At 39.5% G+C, this 19,783-nt stretch overlaps 1 protein-coding gene across 2 annotated transcripts in view; it reads left to right on the top strand.

The window, feature by feature from the left end:
- PRKG1 (protein kinase cGMP-dependent 1) overlaps nucleotides 1-19,783 on the top strand; it is a 903,020-nt gene that overhangs the window by 770,977 nt on the left and 112,260 nt on the right. For both annotated transcript variants that reach the window (XM_073353692.2, XM_073353691.2), the window contains 2 exons: nucleotides 4,338-4,403; nucleotides 13,916-13,990. In XM_073353692.2, coding sequence (XP_073209793.1) covers nucleotides 4,338-4,403; nucleotides 13,916-13,990 — 141 coding nt within the window. The remainder of the gene's footprint in view (nucleotides 1-4,337; nucleotides 4,404-13,915; nucleotides 13,991-19,783) is intronic.

Here is a 19,783-nt window from a genome sequence, read left to right as displayed (position 1 = left end):
AACAGCCGTGTTAGTCTGTATTCGCAAAAAGAAAAGGAGTACTTGTGGTACCTTAGAGACTAACCAATTTATTTGAGCATAAGCTTTCGTGAGCTACAGCTGACTTCATCGGATGCATACTGTGGAAAATACAGAAGATGTTCTTATATATACAAACCATGAAAAAATGGGTGTTTACCACTACAAAAGGTTTTTTCTCCCCCCACCCCACTCTCCTGCTGGTAATGGCTTATCTAAAGTGATCACTCTCCTTACAATGTGTATGATAATCAAGGTGGGCCATTTCCAGCACAAATCCAGGATTTAACAATGGGGGGGGGGAGAAAACCTGGATTTGTGCTGGAAATGTCCCAACTTGATTATCATACACATTGTAAGGAGAGTGATCACTTTAGATAAGCTATTACCAACAGGAGAGTGGGGTGGGGGGAGAGAAAACCTTTTGTAGTGGTAAACACCCATTTTTTCATGGTTTGTATGTATAAGAACATCTTCTGTATTTTCCACAGTATGCATCCGATGAAGTGAGCTGTAGCTCATGAAAGCTTATGTTCAAATAAATTGGTTAGTCTCTAAGGTGCCACAAGTACTCCTTAAAAATGAGAGTGGGATTTTCAAACATGCTCAGAAATGGCCTAACTGCTTCCACTAACATCTATAGTAAAACTCCCATTAATACTGGAGGTCCTGGTGACGTCAAGGAATTATGACGTGATTGGAATAACAGAGACTTGGTGGGATAACTCACATGACTGGAGTACTGTCACGGATGGTTATAAACTGTTCAGGAAGGACAGGCAGGGCAGAAAAGGTGGGGGAGTAGCACTGTATGTAAGGGAGCAGTATGACTGCTCAGAACTCCGGTACGAAACTGCAGAAAAACCTGAGTGTCTCTGGATTAAGTTTAGAAGTGTGAGCAACAGGAGTGATGTAGTGGTGGGAGTCTGCTATAGACCACCGGACCAGGGGGATGAGGTGGATGAGGCTTTCTTCCGGCAGCTCGCGGAAGCTACTAGATCGCACGCCCTGGTTCTCATGGGTGACTTTAATTTTCCTGATATCTGCTGGGAGAGCAATACAGCGGTGCATAGACAATCCAGGAAGTTTTTGGAAAGCATAGGGGACAATTTCCTGGTGGAAGTGCTAGAGGAGCCAACTAAGGGGGGAGCTTTTCTTGACCTGCTGCTCACAAACCGGGAAGAATTAGTAGGGGAAGCAAAAGTGGATGGGAATCTGGGAGGCAGTGACCATGAGTTGGTTGAGTTCAGGATCCTGACACAGGGAAGAAAGGTAAGCAGCAGGATACGGACCCTGGACTTCAGGAAAGCAGACTTCAACTCCCTCAGGGAACGGATGGGTAGGATCCCCTGGGGGGCTAACATGAAGGGGAAAGGAGTCCAGGAGAGCTGGCTGTATTTCAAGGAATCCCTGTTGAGGTTACAGTGACAAACCATCCCAATGTGTCGAAAGAATAGTAAATATGGCAGGCGACCAGCTTGGCTTAATGGTGAAATCCTAGCAGATCTTAAGCATAAAAAAGAAGCTTACAAGAAGTGGAAGGTTGGACATATGACCAGGGAAGAGTATAAAAATATTGCTCGGGCATGTAGGAATGAAATTAGGAGGGCCAAATCGCACCTGGAGCTGCAGCTAGCAAGAGATGTTAAGAGTAACAAGAAGGGTTTCTTCAGGTATGTTGGCAACAAGAAGAAAGCCAAGGAAAGTGTGGGCCCCTTAATGAATGAAGGAGGCAACCTAGTGACAGAAGATGTGGAAAAAGCTAATGTACTCAATGCTTTTTTTGCCTCTGTCTTCACGAAAAGGTCAGCTCCCAGACTGCTGCGCTGGGCATCACAACATGGGGAATAGATGGCCAGCCCTCTGTGGAGAAAGAGGTGGTTAGGGACTATTTAGAAAAGCTGGACGTGCACAAGTCCATGGGGCCGGACGAGTTGCATCCGAGAGTGCTAAAGGAACTGGCGGCTGTGATTGCAGAGCCATTGGCCATTATCTTTGAAAACTCGTGGCGAACGGGGGAAGTCCCGGATGACTGGAAAAAGGCTAATGTAGTGCCAATCTTTAAAAAAGGGAAGAAGGAGGATCCAGGGAACTACAGGCCAGTCAGCCTCACCTCAGTCCCCGGAAAAATCATGGAGCAGGTCCTCAAAGAATCAATCCTGAAGCACTTACATGAGAGGAAAGTGATCAGGAACAGTCAGCATGGATTCACCAAGGGAAGGTCATGCCTGACTAATCTAATTGCCTTCTATGATGAGATTACTGGTTCTGTGGATGAAGGGAAAGCAGTGGATGTATTGTATCTTGACTTTAGCAAAGCTTTTGACACGGTCTCCCACAGTATTCTTGTCAGCAAGTTAAAGAAGTACGGGCTGGATGAATGCACTATAAGGTGGGTAGAAAGTTGGCTAGATTGTCGGGCTCAATGGGTAGTGATCAATGGCACCATGTCTAGTTGGCAGCCGGTGTCAAGTGGAGTGCCCCAGGGGTCAGTTCTGGGGCCGGTTTTGTTCAATATCTTCATAAATGATCTGGAGGATGGTGTGGATTGCACTCTCAGCAAATTTGCGGATGATACTAAACTGGGAGGAGTGGTAGATATGCTGGAGGGCAGGGATAGGATACAGAGGGACCTAGACAAATTGGAGGATTGGGCCAAAAGAAATCTGATGAGGTTCAATAAGGATAAGTGCAGGGTCCTGCACTTAGGACGGAAGAACCCAATGCATAGCTACAGACTAGGGACTGAATGGCTAGGCAGCAGTTCTGCGGAAAAGGACCTAGGGGTGACAGTGGACGAGAAGCTGGATATGAGTCAACAGTGTGCCCTTGTTGCCAAGAAGGCCAATGGCATTTTGGGATGTATAAGTAGGGGCATAGCGAGCAGATCGAGGGATGTGATCGTCCCCCTCTATTCGACATTGGTGAGGCCTCACCTGGAGTACTGTGTCCAGTTTTGGGCCCCACACTACAAGAAGGATGTGGATAAACTGGAAAGAGTCCAGCGAAGGGCAACAAAAATGATTAGGGGTCTGGAACACATGACTTATGAGGAGAGGCTGAGGGAACTGGGATTGTTTAGTCTGCGGAAGAGAAGAATGAGGGGGGATTTGATAGCTGCTTTCAACTACCTGAGAGGTGGTTCCAGAGAGGATGATTCTAGACTATTCTCAGTGGTGGAAGAGGACAGGACAAGGAGTAATGGTCTCAAGTTGCAGTGGGGGAGGTTTAGGTTGGATATTAGAAAATACTTTTTCACTAGGAGGGTGGTGAAACACTGGAATGCGTTGCCTAGGAAGGTGGTGGAATCTCCTTCCTTAGAAGTTTTTAAGGTCAGGCTTGACAAAGCCCTGGCTGGGATGATTTAATTGGGGATGGGTCCTGCTTTTGAGCAGGGGGTTGGACTAGATGACCTCCTGAGGTCCCTTCCAACCCTGATATTCTATGATTCTATGATTAATACCAATGGGACCAGAGTTAGGCCAATGCTGAGGGCTTTTGAAAATCCCACACTAATTGAGCCTCCCACAAGGCACCATCCCTTCCCAAGCTCCCTAATGTGCAGAGTGGAGAGTTCATACTGAACAATGCCTTGGATGTGATGTAGCCTGCTGTATTTTGCACCCATCCCAAGGAGCAACATTGTGTGGATGGGAGTGAGTGCATCCAAGGTGCACTAAAGAAATAATCCCTGGACTCACTTAAGTGCCTGGCCTGTGATTGTTCCTAGTCCTTGTACAGGACACCCAAGAGACTGGAAGCTTTGGGAATCCTTCTCTCCGTACCTTCCACACTACGCACAAAACAGTGACTATTTAGCTCTAAAAGTCATTAGTTATTGAGAATGATTCAGTTATATTTCTGTAATGAGATACTGTAAGGTGAAGTAAGGAGCAGATGAAATGTAGTTTATTGGTGGAAGACATGACTTATAGCCCTGAATATATGTATTTTTTTAAAAAAATATGTGACTGTCTAATTTTCTGACAACTATGATTGTTATTGGCTTATATAAACAGTATATAGCAAAGAACAAACCACTCATTAGGAAAGTGAAAAACATGGCACATTACCTAACTGAATATCTGATGTTATCTACAAAGGGCAGTTATATTTCTGTTATTTCATTTGTATGAAATTTTTTTTAAAACTTGAACATGCTTAAAATTTGTGTGAATTATGGACACTTTTCAGTGATCGATTAAATGTAAAACTGTGTAACATACAAATTTCTTCCATGAGATACTTTAATGACTCTAAACTATGAAGATTGTTAGCAGAAAGTTATATCTTACTTAAGAGATGTTTTTTTCTTTTAGGGAAGATGTCAGAACAGCCAATGTCATTGCTGCTGAAGCAGTAACTTGTCTTGTCATAGACCGAGAGTAAGTATATTGTTTTCTTATCATACGATACTGAATATCTTCAGTTGATACTCATTATAGTTCTTAACTAGTGACTTTGATCATTTTGCAGGGAGATGTTGTTTAACTTTCATTTTAAAAACTTGATTGATGACTTTGGTTGATACATTTATAAGATTTTATCTATTATTAAACTGCAACTGAATAATGCTTTTAAAAAAACCCTTCCTGTATACAATTTAATTTATGAACAATTCAGAAAACACCGGGGTTCTAGCCAGTATACACAAACAGTGGACGTTAGGACTGTCAGCTAAGCAGCTTTCATAACACATTCACAAGCCGGGTATATGTTACATAAAATAGACAGTATGCGTCATCATTCCCTGGCGATAAAGGGAAATTACTTAGCCCACTCATTTTAGCAAATATTCAATAAGAAAACTATGGACCAACTATCACATTTTATCTGAACAATTCTGTACAGACATTTTGTTTGTCTTGCAGCTTAATCACAAGTACAATTAATAAATATAGTCATTCAAAAATTAATCCTAATTGGGTTATATTACCAGTTGGTCATTTTCCAGTCTCATACGTTTTCATTTCACCATTAAAAATGTTCCCGTACTAGTAAGAAATCACACATTTAAATGTAAACTTCTAAGACAGTAGTTAATCCACAGTATATACTGGCAATTCCTAGCAATGTTCTGCAATTAAGGGAAGAGTAGTTGCATAACGCTATTTATAGCTCAAGGCAAGCATAACAGTTCTGTGGCCCTAGAGAGTCTGTTTTACAGCTTTTAATTGATTATTTTATATATGCAATAGTAAGTGGAGAAGCTTATCTTAGTACAGTGAAAAATCTATTTTGAAGTATACAAAGTACATATTTAAAGCCTTGGTAAAAAAAACCTGTTTACATTAATACCTAGAGGATTTTGTCTTATCTTATATATTATTCAAACTGCACTTTAATTTTAGAAGACACATCATATATTTCATTTTTCACTGGATTATAGTTGTCTATATTATATTGTTATACTATCTATATTATTACCTCTGCTTGCAAAGTCACCAGTGTTGTTCTAAGTTTGCATTTTTCTAATTTCAGTCATTTTTGAGTTATCTGCCTGCAGAATTTCTGATTAGAAAATGCAGGGGTTGCCATTTAAAAAGTCAACATTTACTAACAACTACTATACTGTGGCATATATGGTAACCCTGCGTTTATCTATACCTGTAGAACAGGAAATTATTTGGATATTTCACATGCTGCAGTCTGATAATTGTTGAGAAATACTGTGCAATTACTGAGTTCACATTCAAGTAACTCTGAACTTAGGCACCAGTTTTGTTCCCACTTTCCAAGAATATTTGCCTTTGGGCTGAACTAAACATTAAAACATTAAGCCTGAAAGGAATTTGAAAATGTGAGCAACAGGAAGGGAGGTGTCAATGGAAATTAGGACTCTACTTCACCTACAGTGGCTGATACTGTGCCCTCTATTATGGACAGAGCTGGGAGTGATGCCTAGAAATAAGTTTGTCTGACAATTTCCATTAGAAGACCCTGTTTTCAGTAGCTTATTACTTTGCTAAACTTTAACCATTTGGGCTGATATTTTTGATGCATGCGTCTGCCTCAAACTGAATTGTAATGGAAAGTTCCAGCAACAATGATTAGCCATTTCCAGAAACAAGAAATGGAAAAATATATTGTTTTGCCAATGTTGAATTCTTATGTCAGATTTATTTAGAAGCTCTAGCACTTCCTTGCTTTGAAGCAGGGACTAGAAATTTGGCAGGGAGGGTTCTGTACTCAGAAAAATGAAAAATGTCTTTTGGTAGCCTTGTAAAAATTCACACAAATTTGGCCAAATTATAGGCCTCTCAAGTTTCTGCTTGTACTGAGCATGCTCCAGCCCTGGGTTGTAGGGGCTGAATAGAACTTTCCCTGCAGCTGCTCCTCCCAACTGCCAGGATCTGCTGTGCTACCAGAATTAAGAGCAAGGATATTGTTTCTCCTGTACTCTGAATGCTCCCTTCCTGGAACCTGAGTAGGAGGAGGAAGCAACTAGAGCGAAATAGAGAGCAGCGGAGAGTGCACGGGGGCACAGAGCTGTGGGGCGACGGTAGTAGTAGAAGGGTCCAAAACCAGTAGAACACATTCCCTTCCAAACCCTGTAACAGAACCCAAGACTCCTGAGTGTCATTAGTTCTCTATTGTCTAGATAGTCTCTATTGTCTAATAACTGTGACACTATTTGACAAAATATGTATCTTATCCCCCTCTAGTGGTAAGATTGAGGATAACAACCTTGGCTTGCTACCAGTTACTCCATTAGCTAAAACAGTAGAAGTCTGCTGTTAATTTGAAGTTTCCAACCCTGCTGGATTCATGGACCCCCAACTAGAGAAGACTTGCAGTGTGTCAGTTTCCATTACAAATCCTACACACTGGCCATGTTCCAAATAACGTTTTGGTGAGGTTTGTGAATGTGGCGCAAGTTCACAGTGAAACTGGGTTAAGTTTCAGCTGCTGGTGAGACGTTTGGGTGGAAATCACTCAGAAGTCTTGTTTTGCAAGGTTTAAGTCCAAACCCAGGCCAAAGCAAATACGTTTTGGATGAGCTCATTTCAACATTATTTCAAACCTAAAGAAATCAAAGTGTGAAAGAAGGTTTGCATGAAATCACTGTGAACTGAAATCACCAAGTGAAACACAGCTCTATGTGCTAGGCAGTTAGGGATTGAACATAGAATGAAGTAGGCAAAATGGTATCATGTACTGTGCTTGAATTACCATACATTCCCTGCTTTCATATCTCAAGAAGCTTTTGTTTTAGTAAATAATAAAGTACTCACAGTGTCAAAAGTGGCAACATATGCTCTGCAACAAAACAACTAACCTGGTCAGCATGATGTGATTATTAGCTTGCATGTTTATGTAAAGTTTGTCTTTGAACAATATATCTCCAGCAACATCTATTGATCTACAAGTCGAGAGACTAGAAAACTAACATTCTGAAACACAGAGAAAGGGAACAGTGTGCAAAGTGTTAGCTATTCAGATCCCATTAAAGTCATTTGAGTTCATGCAGCTGAAAACACATGTAATTCTGAAAATGTACCCCTGATGTTAAGGGAGGTCTCCATTTTTTATTTCTGTCAAAGGCAAATAGGGAAGATGGAGATTTTACAAAATTCATTGTGAGTCACCACTCCTACACCATTTCTCCTGTCACTACCACCTACATAGTACAACTTATACCCAGACCCATTTCTCGGGTTGCATTTCCTGACCACCTGATCTCCTGAATGCACAGTATATTAATGTTTCTTCAGACCATCATCTTGGCCAGCTTCGCACTTTAACCGGCCTGTTAAGGATGACACCATGAAAGTAACAACTCACAAACTTTTGTTAATCATTTGTTTTGCGATCTTATTGGTCCAGGGCTGCCAGGTTTGAGGCAAGCAAACTGCCAGTGTAGGCCAAAACAGCCCTCCCAACATTTGGGAGTCCCTGGTGGAGTTATATGTAGGCTGGATGAGCCACCCCTTAAAGGCAATAACTATTTCCATCCTTTAAGTGCGAGGTGAAAATGAACAAAGATCCAGCATGTCACCTACTGCCACAGTTTAGGTCTCTGGCTGGTGAGGCCTGACAATACCCACAGGTTGGCTGCTGCTTCTCCCTTCAAGGGTACTACACCAGCCAGTTGGTTCTCTGGAGTGTGTATGCTGTTTCTATTTGTCTCTCTATAAGAGTACTCCTGCTGCCCACTACCCTAAAAATATGTGTTCTGTCTTCAGAGGATTTAATTCAGTTTTCCTTCTCCTGGGTGAGTTGTCTGCCTGCAGCTAAAGGGCCCCACCTCCCCTGAGCAGCCTGAGCAAGCATAAGACACTCACTTTTCACACCCCCTCTTTTTTATTTGTAAGACCACCTCCGTGAGAAGAGAAGTGGTAGGACTTCAATTGTCAGAGGCTGTGTGTGTTAGGCTGGCCATTTGGAGTATTCTTAATAGGACTGAGAGCTCATCTCTCACTAGGCCATGGCAACCTTTCCATTATCCTGATGGGGAAAGTAAAATAAGAATTTGAGATGACAGAGCAAATGAGGATAACAGCCTGCATAAAGGAAAACCACTCCTTGGGGTGCTGAAGTGTTCGTAGTGCTTCCACCTAATGGTAACATAAAGATCCATGCTAATCTAACAAAACTGACAAAAATGTCTACTGGAGGAGAAATGTTCTTTCCACCATCAATGAAATACAGGCTCAGCTGGCATAGTTATATGCTGAGCTTGGAAATCTTCAGCAAGCGGGTTTGACATTGAATGATAAATGCCAGCTCACAACAGAACAAATAAAGTATGTTGGTCACTTCGTTAGTTTCTGTGGGAAAGAAATGTATCCAAATTATATGCAGCCCATATTAGAGCTTCAGGAGCCAAAAGATGTGGTAGATATCCAAAGGATCATGGGAATTGTGAACTACAAGGCAAAGCTTATATCACCACATGACTGACCTTACAAAACCCTTCAGAAATGTTGAAAAGCCTAGACGTGGGATTTTCAGCACCAAAAGGCATATGCAAGAACTCCATTTTCTTGTGATCAAAGGTATGGCATAGGTAAACATGAACATTTATAGTACTCTTTTATTTGTCAGGTATCTTTGCTTATTTTCCCTTGTGGTTAAATTCTACCCACAATTGCAGGGTTGTACCATGTGTATATCTAAGGGAATATTTGCCTGTGTTTTGTGAAGCCCCGTGTTAAATCAAATAAAAATGGTTACTGTTAAAATATTTCCTCTTGTTATACTTCTGTTCATCCAGTTTAAATGGAAAGAGGCTTGTATAACGGAATTTGGCTCTGGAAATCTTTGCACCTCTGGTCTGACACCGCCAGAGTTTAACTTTCACTGCTCTCTGAAAAGATTATATAGGCTTTTTGTGGAATAAGGATGCAATAAGAAGGAAGACTTACTAGTGCTAATGAGTAGATTGGGAGGGTACAATTTGAAATTTTATGAGTAAGTTTTGTATAAAAATTGTGTAGATAATTTATACACTTTCAATATGGAGGAGCTGTGTTTTGTAAACCAAATTAAAGAAAGAAAGGAGAGGATTTAGTTGTGACCATTCTGCATGTAGAAAAAATGCAAGAAGGGGAAGGGTGAGAAATCCAAAAATCATTTTTGGTATGATTTTGAATATAATTCATCATGAAACTGCCATATATTGCCCATCAGGTATACTGAGAGGGAATTTTGGCATTTGCCCCACAAGCTGAGCAAAAAATATTTATAGAGATGGGGATGAATCACAGGTTTCTTCCGCATGTAGGGGTGTTTGAAAGTTCTGATGAGGCCCATCTTTTATTTATATTTGCCATTTTTGTAACATTTGCATTTACATTTGTATTGATCTTTTTCTGGTATTCCAAGATGAACTAAATATAAATGTTCAGGGTAAAAGAAGTACAAAATCAATAGGTGTAAATGTTTCAAAGCTGTAATATGACAGCCAATAAAACTTGAGCTACAGCTACTGCTAAAGTAGCCTGTTCATGATACAGTGCTACATGGCATTTGCCGTTACAGAATGATAGGTGCTCCCTTGCATTTGACAGCATGCAATAAAATACAATATCGTTATTCCTTTTGTTGGTTAATTCATTGAGCAATGTTAGGCATTTTGTCAAATGCTTCATCCTTGTTGTCAGCCCTTTAACCAAATGACTGACAGGCTTAATCATTTGACTGACTGAGGGCCAGATTTTTAAAGGTATTTGGGTGCCTAAAGATACAGATAAGTGCGTAGTGGGATTTTAAAAAGAAATGGGCGTTAGGCTCCAAGGCACTTTTGGAAATCCCATTAGTCTCCTACCTGACCTTTATGTGCCTAAATACCTTTACAAATCTGGTACCAAGTGACTAGTATAACAGAGCAGTTGTGACATATATGCAGTGTAGTTGTAGCCATGTCGGTCCCAGGATATTAGAGAGACAAGGTGGGTGAGGTAATACCTCTTATTGAACCAACTTCTGCTGTCTCTCTCACCAACAGAAGTTGGTTCAATAAAAGGTATTAGCTCACATACTTTGTGTGCTGACATATATGTTAAACTATTGATTTTACTCTTCTGAGTCTGAAGAAGAAAGAAACAAAGAGAATAGTTAAATTTTTTAGTTTCTCTTCACTATCTTCTTCAATTACATGTTAGTTGCAGCAAAATGTCTTAACAAAACAGACCTTAAATAGTTCAAAGGCTGTTACCAGTGAGACCCTGGGGGGCAAACAGGCCACCACTCTGGCAAGGAAGGGATTAATGAAGACCAATGAGCCCAATTGGATTCACTCTGCTACACCTGTAGAAGATATCAGATGTGCAGAGGAGAATTATATAAAGGAAGCCCCGCTCAATTTAAGGCTGACCAGGAAGGAGAGCAGAGTTCTCAGCCAAGAGCTTGAGAGAGCTTGCTGCCTGGATGTGCCTCCTGGTGAATGGGATGACCAGAACCAAGGAGACTTACCAAAAGGATTGACTGCATGAAGACAAACTCTGTGTAGAAAGTAGGAGTCCTGTCAAAGACTTGTTGCATGACCCTATTTTGAGCTAATAGTATTCCCTTTCTTTTGGGATTTTAATAATTCAGCAGCTCAAATATTGGAACTCCCATCACAATCAAATGCATACACATGCCTGTGAAAATCAAACAACAAAATCTGTTAAGAACAAAGCTGAACTTCTAGGCAAAGAGAGCCACTGTTACTGAAATTTTGAGTTGTGAACTGTTTTCTTCAAAAAGAAGAAGATTGTGACAATGAGAAAACTCTCAAACATATGGTATCAAATTTAAGCATAAATCTATTTTACTTGATTTCCTAACACACGTAGATACAGTGTCATGACATATTTGTATTTAAACAGGAGGTGTCTCCTCCACTGACCATCTTTTTCTTTAGTAGATTCTGCTATAAAGTCATTTGCATGATCTCAACCATTTTTGTTGAAACTTTGATATCATAAACACGTTTATATGTCTCTTCTGTTTCTCCTGCTGTGTCCTGGATTGAAAGTTCATATTAAAACACAAATATCATCAGCAGTGGGATTACAGAATATTGTTGCAAAAAAAAAAAAAGTAAACACCATTGTCTGTGAGGAAGGAGAGGGTACAGAAAGCATCCTGCTACCCTTGTGCCCCAGTTTTGGGAATGAGCGGCTGGTGCTACATATCCTACAAAGGGGTGAGCTTATGACCTTCCCTTCCTGCCAGCCTGCAGCCTGCCAGCCCCACTAAGTGCCTCATTCGCACTTCCCAACTAAGACACAGTGCATTCAGGAGCACATGATGACGATGCTGTCCTCTCCCCAGCTCTTTTAGCAATGCAACAACTGAGCCCAAATGTGCTACTTTCTGCATGGAAATGCTTAGAGGAATGGGGAGGTGGTGCTGTGTTTTTTTTGTTGTTGTTACAGATATCTCCTTACTCTAAAGCCCTTGTTTTAACTTCTGATGAAATGGCTGTGAATTTGGGGATTTCAGCAAGGGTGGCTGTGTCATCTCTCTATATGATGAGTTGTTTGACACACAGCTGAAGCTTGATGGAAAGTAAAACAGATTTCATTCTATCCTAGCACCACTGATCTTATACAGGCTGTGGTTTAGGATTAAACATTCTTTTGAGGTTTGTTTTATTAATAAGTAATGATATTCCACAAGGTCCTTTCAAGCCCATTCCTCTCACAGCTTTCAGGAGACCTAAGGCTGGGGTAAGATTTGTTCATGGAGACAGTTGGATAGAAGAAGAAGATGTAAAATGCTATAAGTATCCTGGTACACTGCTGAAATCCTGGGGAAAGTCAGCTTGATGCAGTGGTGGAAGGTTGGAATGGAAGAAAAAGAGATTATTCCTATGGACCTTAGGATCCAGCTGTATCCTAAGCATGCAATGTTTGAATATTTAAATAGAATATTAATAATAATAGACTAATTTTTGTAGTACTTCTACATTTTCTTATTATTCTATTACATGCTGTTTCACTGTGGAAACACTTATTCATGAACATTGCAAAAAATAATTTTCATAACTACATTCAAGCATATCTAAGCTATCATTTTACTCCTCTGTCAGTTGGCAAAATACCAGGGGCATTACAAAATATATGGGGCATTACAAAATACCAGGGGCATTACAACAGCACCTCCTTCTTGCTCACATATTTGTAGGTGGTGCAAGCAAACAATAATATACATAAACTCATCTCTTCTTTCTCCTTGTCATCTTTCACGGATTTGGCCAGTACTCATAACCCCAAATGGCATATAGTTGGCACTCACAAGACACAGATGCCAAGCTGTGAAAGGTATTCTTGCAGAGACATCTGGCTGATTGGCAGGCTTCACTAGCAGTAAAGCTGATGGGTCAGGAGTTGCCTATGTGTATGCCACAGGGTTATATTATGGATAAGTTTTGTCTGCTATAGCTTTAGCTTTTTGTCCTTTGACTACCTTACATTCAAATCTTTATAGAAGAGAAAATACTGTACAAATCGCCCATGAAATCTAGATTCAGAGCCCAAAGATTTAATAAGATGTTTGTCAATGAACATATTTTGTGTATGTATGTTTTGATTTCACTGTTATCCAGATAAGAGTTTGCAGCCACGCACATGGCCAGGTTTCTTTGCCAAAGACAACCCTGAAACCATGGTACAAATTTATACATATTTTTGAAACACTACTGAGTAATCAGCTCCTTTGTGAAAAGAGGTCTTAGCTTAATCACGAACACATCTTAAGAGTTAAAATTATAGCCCTTAACCATGGTAAAATTCTTAAAAGGACATAATTTTCATGGAAGCTCAAAGATAGTCTTTCATTTCAGTTTTTAGTTAATGCATTTCCTGTTGCTTTTACTAAGTTGTGTGTAAATGGTAGTGTATGTCATATAATTTCAAAAATTCTGACTTCAACGAAGTGGCAAAACTAAAGAGTTGTGTTGTGTGTATGTTTATGTGATATTTCAGTCATAACCATGATTATTATTACGTAAAAGGCCATGTGTAAAGGGAAGCTGATGGTTATTGCACTATATACACAGTTATAAATAACCCTCATTATTACGACTTTTTTGCCTAACATTTTATAGAAATTATAAGCAAAATATGGCCATTGCAGTCAGTCAGAGTTTTGCCACCGAGTTCAATTTGATCAGTCCCTAAAACAGCTTGAGGAATAAGATTGGGCCTTACTTTTAATTTATGTATGTGTTATTATTTCTTATTAAACATTTATGAAAGTGTTTTGAAAATGAAATGTGAGGTGAGCATATTAGTTCTCTACTTCTTTCTCTTTGTGTCCATTCCCAGCTTCTGTTGATCATATCTGTCCTTATTGATAGATCAAGGTCAAGATGATGACATGCTGTTGAATAAACATATTTTTCTTGTTTTAATTCCATATTAGAAAAGTCATATATCTTAGAAATTTCACTTTATTCTTACAGCTCTTTCAAACATTTGATTGGAGGTCTGGATGATGTTTCCAATAAGGCCTATGAAGATGCAGAAGCAAAAGCAAAGTAAGTGGCAACTAATGATTTTGGCTTTAACCAATTAATCTCAATGTACTGCCTATACCCTGTGTTTTAATTGAAATCAAATCAAGAAATTTTTAAAAACATACACTTTTTATTACATGATGCTATAAAATAGGAAGTGAAATGTCTGATAGGAAATAAAAGAAATATAGTATAATGCTTTGTTAATCTAAAGAGTTTAATTTTAAAAGTGATTGGCAAATAGTTGTCATGAAATATTTTAAGGTAGGAATTAATGTATGTCAATTCTAAACTGATAAAAAAACCTCAAGATGACAAAGACATTGCCTCAGTAGAAATTATTGACATATTTTGGGCTATTTTCAAACAGTCCTGAGTTTTTCAAACCTTAGCAAATAAAATATGTTCTGTAAAAGAAGGTTGAAGAGGGGAAAGGCGAGTAGTTTTTGAATGATACAGTTACTTTGCTATGGAATAATATTTTCATCCAAAATACTGGCTTAAAGTATTCCTTCTAGAAGTTAAGACTAGTGTTTAATCACTTCAAAATGTTTTAAATAATAAAAGTGCTAACAAACAGAAACAAGAGCTGCAACAATTCCCACTTGGTCAATATCTTCTGCTTAACAGAAAGACTTCTATATGTTTAGACTCTAGGGATGGAATCCAGGAAGGGACTTAGGTGTTGCAATGCTGAGCACCTTGGGTGCCTAGAAATTCACAGGAACAAGTCTGATTCACAAAGCCTAGTGAACCTCTCCCTAATGGGGAGAGAAAGGCATCTTTGAATGTGATCCACAAAAGCCAGCATGCTAGGTGGCTCCCTGCCTATGCTAGCCAATGGAAGATGACAATGTGCTAAAGAGTGGCCCTTTCTCAGAGAAAAGCTCCTAAGTCCAGGCTACAGTGAGGCACTTAGCTCTGCTACGGACCCACGAAAAGGAATTTCTTTCCTGGCTTAGGTGCCTACATAGTTTCTTGCAAGAATAATTTAGGTATCGGCATAGAGGAGGAGGTGGTGGTTATGTCCAACTTTATAACTTTTGGCCCACTGGTTAGAACACTCACTTGGGATGTGTGATACCCATATTCAATTCCCCCACTTCCTGGCAGAAGGGGAGAAAAGATTTGAACAGGGAAGTCCAACCTCTCAGGAGAATGCTTTGACTACTGAACTATGGGATGTTCTGATCTGGGGCTCCCTCAGTCTCTCCTGTTGAAGCACTCTGGTTAAATCATGAAAGCGTGATTGGTGGGAGAGAGTGGGAATGACTCTGTAGTCCAGTTGTTAGGACACCCACCAAGTTTCACACATCCCAGGTGAGCACTCTAACCACTAGTCTAAAGGTCATAAGGTGGGTGGCAGCACCACAATCATCTCTTACTCCTCTTCTGGACAGCCTTTGAATGGGGCCCAATTCAGCTGGTGTGCCCAAAAGGCGCTAACCAGATCCAGCCCCTGGAGCAAGTTAGGTGAATGAACGACTGTCTTCCCTGGCTCATGAATCGTTTTGGGGTTTAGCAGGAGATAGGTGTCCAGGTGCCTAAAATTAGGCAGCAATGCATATGCCCAGAGGAAAAAACTTAGGCACCAAATGAGCTTTGTGAATTACAGGGTTCAGCAGGAGTTGTGTGGCTTGCAGTAGGGGATTTAGGCACCTAATGAGCTTTGTGAATTTCACCCTAAACCTTTAGCTTTTCCAGGTAGGCCTGGAATATCCTTCTTAACACTTCAGAATAAATGAATAAAATCAAGATTTGCTCAGATAAAGGTTAATAGTGACTTTAAACACAAGTGGCTCTAAGTCAAGAATAATTTAAAGAGAAACTGAAGCTATTGTATAAAAATCTGATGTTTTCTCTTTTGCAGATCTCTTTACCATTACCACTTTAAGGAAGGCAAAAGATTAGATATTAGGGTTCTTCTCAGAATCAAACAGTTGAAAAGTGTGACTATCATAGCCTTTCAGTTCTGTTGGCCTAAATTAAAGCTTACTACTAAAATATACATAGTAGTTTCGCATTAGTCTTTGTGGGCTTAAGGAAGTCTGTATGAAGAATGTATGGTTTTATTGTAGAGAGAAATGGAAAGGAACTAAATATTATTCGTTTTATAAGAATTGAAACTCAAAATTCTTCTGTCATATAATAAGTCTGTGTCCCATTTTCAGTGTCTTGCATTAATTTTGGTAATGCTGGAGTGTGCCAACAGAATAAAGAGACATTTTCTGTTTATCACTCCAAACACCTTTTTTAACCTATTGCACCTCTCTATTAAGTTACTTTTCTCCTCATTGTGCAGAATTATGGCCCCGTAACAAAATATATAGGACTTCATCCTTGATTCCTTAAATAAATAAAACTCTCATTGATTTCAGTGGGAATTTGGGGTACAGAAGGAATGCTGAATCAGACTTGAAGTGATGATCTTGCAGCAGATAACTAGGCAGACCTCCTAATTTTATTTTAATGGTCAGTAGCAGCTTATACAAAGACCAATTTTATGAAGTTACTGTAGTCCAGTAAACTAACCACAGGCAACTAAACATTGCTTTGCAGAGAGAGAGAGTTACATATATGCCATGTCAGTGCTACTATTTAGATTTCCAGGGGGATAATGTGGGGAGAAAACTTGGTAGTAGGTGTTGGGATTTGCTGAGTAATATAACTCAATTATTGCATACACAGCCTTTGTTAGACCTTCACTTTCTAATTCATTAGCAGCTAATATAAGATGAAAAAAAGTAATGCACTCTCTTCATCATTTCATAGAAAATCCTCTCAGGTTTATGTCATTTAAAGCCATGTTTTTGATATGCAGTATGTGCTCCTCAGATAGGTGAGGTAGGTGGGTGGTTGTGGTCTAAAAACCTAAACAGATTAAATTACATTGATATGCACGTCAACATAAATATCATGCAAGAAAGTATTTTCAATGTCCATTGACCACTTTTAAGGCCTTATGATCACTTGGCTCATTTAGCCCAAATCCTAGTAAAACTCCCATTGACTTTAGTAGATATTTTGCTTGAGAAAGCCTGCAGAATTGGATCTCTTGTGGAGCAATCCATTTTTTTAGAAGCTAGAATGTCAGTAGATAGCTTAACATTCTGCTGTACTTTTATCTTGTGCTTTTCCTTGTTTGTTTTCTAGTGCTCAATATTTCACACAACAAGAAAGATGAGGCAGAAGATTCCTAATGTTAGAGAGACCTTAATTAGATGGACAGTTTCACAGTAAGAAGAACAGACAAGCTGTTATGGCACCTTCTAGGTCCTTACCTGCAGTTTTACAAGTCAAGGGTTAGCCCTTGCATACAATCCCAAGGTGCCAGAGTCAGCAATCATGCCATTGCCCCCCATATAGTGACATTTTGACTTTAAAAAAGCAGAAGTCATCAGTGCTGTCTACCTTTACAAAGGTTATAAAGGAAATGTTCTTTCAAAAGATATGGCCTTTATTAGTTAAATACCACATCTGGATTTGCTTGACTTCTTGAAAGCAATTGCCTGGAAAAGGCATGAATAGAACAGTAGAAATGACTGAAAAGCTATGAGTAAAAGGAGAAAATTTGGAACCTGCTTCGTCACTCAACAGTTGTTATATCTATGTCTGACAAGATAAAATTCCTCTTGGAGAAAATCTACTTGGCAGAAACTTTAACCTGGATTATTTTTCAAACGGCTCTTAATTAACTTCAGCTAATTGCTCTTTAAGGGTTTATCCTTTCAAAATTTAAGACTATGAAGTGAAAGAGTTTCGCATAGAAAGCATGAGACACAATTGTGCTTTAGCAAAGTGCTGTGATTTGCAATAACTGAAAATTGCATAATAGTATTTTGTCACTTAGTAGTAGCAAGCATCACATGTTCCGCTGTTTATGGTATATCATAAACCGTTCTTTGAATGAATAAGGATTACTACATAACCTTACATCAGGTTCACTAAAAAGATCAGAAATTTAGCAAGCATCATTGGAAACTATAAATAGTAAGGACCTCATTCTAAGAGGTGTTGACCACCCTCAACGTCAGTTCAACTGAACATTATATCATATTGATGTCTGCCATTACTTGCTATAAAAGTATGATGGATTTTAGCAGCTCAGAAAGCCAACAGTTTTTAATATTTTAACCATGGTGTTTTATTATTTCAATGCATACTATGTCCTCATGTAATTAACACATATTTATTAAGCCAAGAGGAATAGAAAATGTGAAAAGTATAAATATTGTTTCTGATGTGTTATAGATAGGCTGGTAACACAGTAACACATTTTATTTACCATAAGCACACTCCAACCCTCAAGCCCTCTGAGTGTCTCCTTGGAGTGTCCAGCTCCTGATTCACTGGACACTCACGGTATTCAGATTCACTACTTCCAAAGAAACAGTACAGTTTACCAGTTCTACCTCCAATCACTGTTCCACTTAACACACAGCACTTAGATATGTGTATAGTGAATTCAAAGTTCATAAGTTTATTTAGCAAAGCATGGAGATTCAAGTAATGAAAATATTGGGAACAAATGGTTACTTCGAAAACAAAATTATAACACACATTCTAGAACCTAGACTTAATTACCAAGATACTCTATGTCTTGTTGAGTTTGGCTCATTCAAATTCCTTGCAGTACTTTTTAACCAGACTTGGCTGTGATCCTCCTTTCATGAGACAAGTATGCTGTCAGCTTGCTTCCCTGGTGAAGGATCCAGTGTGTTCCTTTGCCTTCCAAGATATACAAGTTCTATCCTTTGTTTTCATTTATAAACAGGATACCCTCCCCCCTCTTGTTTTTGTTTCTTCTTGCAAATTTTCTCTTTCTTGTAGATTTCACAATTTCTTGACTTGCACCTGGCTTGGTATACAAATAGATCTTCATTGTGTGGCAGACAATACACATATGATGAAATAGGGAGGTGGGTGTCTGTTACCTCCTGCCTGGAAGGAACATGTCCAAGTGACATCACTTCTTGGTGACCTTTCTTGACTCCAGGACCTTAAGAACCTAATTTTCAGTATAGACAAATAACTTCTTAAATATTATCCATCCTTACATTTAGGAATGATTATGATGACCAATGAGCTACTGGCTCTCAGTAGAGATCTCACATGTCACCCTTTGGTGAACTATTACATATACATCTGACCCCGAGGAGTCCTGTAAAATCCTATTAACCCACTGTGCACTCTGCCAGTTGGCACAAAGAGGTTGCTGGGTCACAAAGAGAAGCATACATTTAACATGATTCTTGTTCCCAAGAATAACAGTAATCGCAGAAGAACCACAATGCATACCAGTGGCAGGATCCCGTTCAGCAAACATTACATAATAAGTTGAATTATTATTCATTATATATAAAGAAAATTCCTAAAAAGAGAGCACCTGTTTTCTTAAATTAATTCCAGGTGGAGCCACTGCTGAAGCTCTAACAAATCCAATAGGAAACAGGTGGCTTCTAATGCAGTTATTGAAATCACATGGGGTGACAGAGTTCTTAGAACTCTATGAATTTCACATACTCTTAGAGAGAGTCTGATGCTTTTCTCCCCATCACTTCTACTGGGATTTTTCCATGTTCCATAGATTCCTGAAGTTCTTCACATTCTACACCACTTTAACCACTACCAGGGCCAGATCAAGGCAATCTGGATCCCTTTGCACACCACAATATGAGACCCTCTGCAATTTGGCCTTGTCCCTCCCTGGGGTGGCAATGGCAAGGGGGGACACATCCCAAGCTAGAGCAATGGGTCAGCAGCATGGGGTCACCTAGAAGCAGCAACAGGAGCAGTCCCCTCTCCCCATATATA

The sequence above is a fragment of the Lepidochelys kempii genome, chromosome 7, assembly GCF_965140285.1.
Source record: "Lepidochelys kempii isolate rLepKem1 chromosome 7, rLepKem1.hap1, whole genome shotgun sequence".
Taxonomy (NCBI): Eukaryota; Metazoa; Chordata; order Testudines; family Cheloniidae; genus Lepidochelys; species Lepidochelys kempii.
This window is presented reverse-complemented; position numbering and strand designations above follow the sequence as displayed.